Source organism: Hyperolius riggenbachi, chromosome 3 (assembly GCF_040937935.1).
Source record: "Hyperolius riggenbachi isolate aHypRig1 chromosome 3, aHypRig1.pri, whole genome shotgun sequence".
NCBI classification, from domain to species: Eukaryota; Metazoa; Chordata; class Amphibia; order Anura; family Hyperoliidae; genus Hyperolius; species Hyperolius riggenbachi.
In genome coordinates, this window is record NC_090648.1 from 205,367,505 (window position 1) to 205,373,504 (window position 6,000).

The following is a 6,000-nucleotide window of genomic DNA, read 5'->3' on the forward strand; positions in this document are numbered from 1 at the left end:
AGAACAGAGATTTGCTTTTGAATGCTGAACCCTACTCCTTTACCATTTAGTGAACAGTTTGAATCACAACCAGACCTTAAATCAGTACACTATACACCAGTAGATTTGGCCAACAGATCCCTATGAGATTATTTTTTATGGTGACAATCCCGCTTTTAGTGACAAGACTATACTCTGTGCAGCACTGCATAAGATATCAGCGCTATATAAATAAAAAGTATTTAATAATAAATTAAATACTTAAAAAAACTAGCCTGCCAGCTCTGATCACTGGCTGGCAGGCTAATCGCTGGGGTCCCCTGCGTGCAGTGACAGTAGAACACGCGTGTGCAAGCTCCCGTCAAATCTCGCTCTTCGTGAGATGGCTTCATATGGCATCACAGACTTGAGAGAGACGCTGTCATCCTGCCTTAGGCAGACAGGAAGCAATTGAAGATTTTATTGCAGTCTGTTCCCCATCCAGAAAAGGGAAGAGTTACGAAGCCCTTTTTAAGTTTGTATTGATATCCCATCAACGAGCCAAACTTTGCTTCCTAGCTATCACAACTGACAAGAAAATCCAAATTTTGGTTCAATGAAAATCCAATCGAATGACTGTTTTCATAATCATTTGTAATCGACTGTGCCCATCAACAGAGATTATTTACAATCATTTGTAATCGACTGTGCCCATCAACAGAGATTATTTACAACCAACCCGATCAGGATTATCTGATAGCTCAAACGATAGAAATTGGACCATTAGTGGCCACCTTAAAACTGTAGATGACCCACCAATGAGTAAAGCATTAGCATCTTCCCTGTAGGGAGATGGGCATAAGTAATATTTTATAAATTCATGCATACTTACTTAAAAAGATTGTCCATCAGGTAACGATAGTTGGGTTGACCGCTGTCAGGCATAAAACACACAGCAAAAACTATAATGGCATTAAGGCCATCTCCATAGTAACCTGCAAAAAATAAACAACATTAAGCAAGCAACATAAACATATTGCAGATATGAGCATTCAGAGTGTGGTATACAAACCTTGGGCAAGAAAAAGAAGAGAGACTTGGGCTGCATGCTGACAGCACCAAAATCCTCCTCCACAAAAATCTGCCTTCCAGCACAGATACTGTATATTCCTGCGTATAAGACTACTTTTTAACCCTTGAAAATCTTCTGAAAAGTCGTCTTATATGCCGGGTGTCATTGATGCCGGGTGATACGCCCTATCCTGTTACCGCCTCTCAGATTTCCCTGCTGAGGGAGCGCAATCTATTCTTCCATTCTGCTCTGATAAACAGGTAGACAAGGAGAGCTGACCAGTCTACTTAAGGAGAGTTGACCAATGCAACAAGTCAATTGACTATATACTGTTATATACTGGGTAACACATACAGTACAGCACCAGTATCTGTTCATACACAGCACCAGTACATGATTTTTTTATTTTTATTTTAATTTGGTGTGCGTTGGAAGAGGGGTAGTCTTATACGGCGAATATATCCCAAACTCTATATTTTAACTGGAAAAGTTGGGGGGTCGTCTTATACGCCCAGTCGTCTTATACGCCGGAATATACGGTAATTACTATATAGCAGGGATTTACTGAGTTGGTGCTAAAGGAAACCCCAACTGAGAAGATTACAGAAAGTGCCATCCATTTAAAAAAATGCCAGTTGCCTGACTCATGATCTCTGAGCTTCAGTAGGTAATCAGCCACCCAACTAGGACAAGTATGCAACCAGTGCATTCAGAACATATGATCAGCATGCTCATTCTGGGATTAATAACTTAGCACAGCAGTTACAACAGTAATATTCTGATAAGGGAGTCAGATGGCTAATTATTTATTCCTTTCAATTCAGGTATTCCTCAACAAAGGAAACTTGAATACAAAGCAATACAGAGGCCGACATCTTCATTCTCTAACAAACAATGCCACTTGGTTGACATTTGATGTTGATGTTCTGCCTGGTACTTAAAATCACTGGTCCAGAATGAGCATGCAGATTGGATGCTTGGATTCTGGTCTGACTCCACTGTCTGTATGGTTGCTGCATGCTTGTAACTCTCAAAAAAAATAAAGCCAAAAGCTCATTATGACAGCCAGGCAACTGCCATTGTTTCTAAAGGAACGAAGATGGCAGCTTCCAGATTCCTTGCGCTTTAGGTACTCTTTAAAGCTGTAGATCACGCTCTTGGATTTTTTGTTAGTATTGGTGAATATGGGACCATGCAATCACTCACACAATTTTTATGCGTAATGTACGGTAAGTGTTCGACATAAATTCCTCTTTGTAAAGTCAGTCTTATGACCCCCAAAGCATGGAGACACCAGCAGAGATACAGAAAGCCCCTCCTCTCTCTCCTACCAAGTTGGATTAACTATTTGTGGCTAGGACTGCAGCTAAACTGCCAAAGAGTTACACTGTTTAGTGGATGAGCCCATCCGGACTGGGCATGCATGGGCAAGGTCTACTCCATTCCACTGGGCATGAATGTACCTTACTCTTGCAAGTCAAGTCTGGCCACGTTCATTTATGGATGGGAGCATAGCCAGAACAAACACAATTCACAAGCTTTTATTGGATAAGTATAGAGAGACCCTGTACTGGAACAGTGGGCTGTAAAGGGATCTTGGAGCTTTGCACTGCTGAGGTAAGTATCTAACTTTGTTCTCCTCACTTCAGGTTTCCTGAACTAAGTTTTTAAGCACAGTGACAAGCTCACTGCAGAAACTTATGACTGCTTTTAAACCACAAGCCTAGGTCAACAAGACCCATATTGTTAAACTCTGCACTGACGTCAAAGCTAAATCTTAATGAACAACCCTAGTCTGACTGACTTAATGGACTTAAAAAAAAAATCATTTAAATGAGATCAGTTTAATTAAAAGCAGGGTTTAGTCACCGGTATGCAAAAAGTATTCACACACATCAGAAAGATTAATCTAATTAAATGGAAGTTTTGGCTTTAGGTCCCAAAGGTAGTGTGGCTGTTTGACCTGACCCTTAACCTTTTCTAGGCAAGCAGCGATTTTCCTGTCTCTATGTCAGAGATTTAAGACCATTCATTTGTTAAAAGTCAGCTTCATTTAAGAAGGTTAAAGCAAATGAACTGTGCAGTTTATTATTATGTATTTATATATATTTTATGTAGCTAGCTGTCCCTCCGAAGTGTTCACTATTTAATCAATACCATAGTCAAAAGCTAATTTTGTGGGGGAATCAATTTATTAGCCTGTTTCAGTGGTATTGGAGGAAATCTGAGTGCCCTCAGGGAACTCACGTAAACAAAGGGTGGTCATACAAACTCCTGTTGTGTCTTGGTCAAGATTCGGAAATTGTATCCTACAGCAAGGCAAGCATAAGCGCCATTTACTACACCACTATTTAAAACACTTTCTTGTTGCATCTTGTGAGGAATTCCTGCCTGCTCAGATAACAGTGAATTGGTTAGGGCATTGTTCCAGTACTGTAACACCATCAATCCATAAAGTCACCTGAGAATGCTAGGCTGACAAATTGTGTTGTACACGGCTTGCCGGAAAAGTAGCATAAGGAAAAGTCACAGCAATATTCTAAAATAACATCAGTGACACTGATGGGCAATAGGGGATATGTTGTTGACCACAAAAGAGGCCTACAGCACTGGATTTCTGAAGCAAAAGATATATATTTAAAGGATGACTAAAGCTTTTTTTTTTTTAAATAATATAATTAGATATTTACCTCACTAGTAACAAAGTCTCTGGATAGTCCAGAGTCTTCCCCCATCATGGATGATCTGGGAAGCTTCTCGACCATCCAGAGTTCCCTCACTACCTACATCCAGTAGCCACTCTTTGGCTGAAAAGTTCACTTTGCCGGTTTTCACTTCATATACCAATCAGGTCCGAGCATTACCAATACTTCTACATTTCTGTGAAAAAAAGGCAAAATGAAAATTTCCTTAAAGCCAGTGGTTACCTATTTAAAAATCAAAAAGTCAGATACTCACCTAATGAGAGGGAAGGGCTCGGTCCTAATGAGCCTTCCCTCTCCTCTCCCGGTGCCCTCGGTGCTGCGCCGGCTCCCCCGTTCGCGTCCGCCGCCGCAGGGACTTCGGAGGTCTTCGGGAGCACTCGGGCTTCCGAAGACGGGCCGCTCCATACTACGCACGCGCGAGTGCGTCATAGAGGGCGCTCGCGCATGCGTAGTATGAAGTATTTATAATGGTAAACATTCACTTTAATATGGCATCAGGCTCTTTAAGTCTCTTCATAAATGGTGGTCAGTCTACTTCATGTGGACCTTTTTGGCACATAAATACCACCATGTTTGCTAGTCCAAAGAAAACAAATAGCTCAAGGCTAATTTTAGTTTCACTTAACCTCATATCATTAAACATCAGCTAAGTTATAAGGAAGTAGGTTTAGGGCCTGATTCACAAAGCGGTGATAACTCAGTTATCACGCCTAAAAGACTTTAGGCGTGATAACCTTTGCACTGCTGAGTTAGCACCGTTTTGTGTTCTTTATCGCGCACAAAGTCCCGCGCGCAATCGCGCAACTCTGCGTGCAGCGCCCATAGGGATTAATGGGCGCATCGCGCGCACCGAGCAAGTTTCTTCTTATCATGCCTAAACTGAGTTTAGGCGTGATAAAGGGCTTTTCACTGGCGTGCAAACACTTTGCACCGCTTTGTGAATCAGGCCCTAAGTATGCAAACTTGCCTTAAATTGTTTCTCTGGGCAAAGATCTAAAAAAATCCATAGTGCTCATATGTTAGTAAGGCTTCAGCAGCTACAAATGTCTTGAAGTTTTGATATTTTATCCATAAACAGAGGAGTGCAATGGCTTGGTTTCAGGCGTTGTGAATGTGATTCTTATATTGCATCTTACTCAGAGGAAAAGGGACAGGCTGAATGTGAACAGTGCGGCCTACAGCACAAGATAGTCTTGGCTGCATTAAAAATGCAGGGCCCTTTCTCCTGACCATGTATTTTACCGTATTTATAGATAAAATCTCCTTGAGTGGCTAGTCAGATGTAGCAAAACATTTTATGCCTGGAGTGCACTTTTAATGGAAAATATTCAATTTTCATTAAACTATAATGTAGAAATTGCCATAAACACAGATCAATACTGCACAAGTATTTGGTAGTGGGTAGCGTTCTTTCATGATATTCTTTTTCTTAATCAGCGTAACGTTCATCACTTATTAGTAACTAGTAGACCTAAGCCCGTTTAAAAACGGGCTCTAGGTCTGTGTTTCTAGGCGCGCGCGCGCCACCCGCAGTGCCCGCCACAGGCTACCGCGCGCACCCGTCACACACCTGGCCGCCCGCTCACACCCTCCCTGTCCCCGTCCTCCTGTCTCTGTGTAGCTGGGTCCGTGCTGCGCACATGCGCAGTAGCAAAAAGCACGGACTACGCTACACAGACAGGTGTACGCAGGGACATAGAGGTTTTATTATATAGGATGCTTTTTAATTAAAACACACTAGCTAATGTAAGCACAGCAATAACAGATCATGGAGAATATCATGACGTTTGCAACTGGCATATAAGCCTGTTCATAATTGGTGGCACTCTGGAAACAACAAGCTGCAAATGGCTGCCATGGCAACCTATATATAAATGTTTCCTGCAAGTAATATTCTGTACAAGAGCCAACGTCCTGTACTTGTGCACAACATGACTTACAAGGCGCTTTGTATACAGGCTGCTGTTGCAATCACCCATAGCTTACTTTTTCCAGCATTCTGGGCATGGTAAACGTTCATGTGGTTGACAGAAGTTAAAGGGGAATACCAATGAGTCATAAGACTAGGAATTAACCAGTTTGCATTCCACGTTTTTTTACCCCTTAAGATTCCTTTCATTTTTGATACTTTAGCTGTGTTGTATTTATACACCAGTAACTTTTTAACTAATTATGTCATCTAATCTTCTTTATAGTAATTTTATGGGGGAAAATTGGGCATACATGCAGGAAGTTTTTTTCCTCTTTTTCACCCTTCTTAATTTT

General features: G+C 41.5%; 1 protein-coding gene across 1 annotated transcript in view; it reads right to left on the bottom strand.

Annotated features, from left to right (window-relative positions):
* The window catches only part of BNIP2 (BCL2 interacting protein 2), a 105,832-nt gene that overhangs the window by 22,583 nt on the left and 77,249 nt on the right, over nucleotides 1–6,000 (bottom strand). Inside the window, exon 6 of the mRNA XM_068273594.1 lies at nucleotides 851–953. Coding sequence (XP_068129695.1) covers nucleotides 851–953 — 103 coding nt within the window. The remainder of the gene's footprint in view (nucleotides 1–850; nucleotides 954–6,000) is intronic.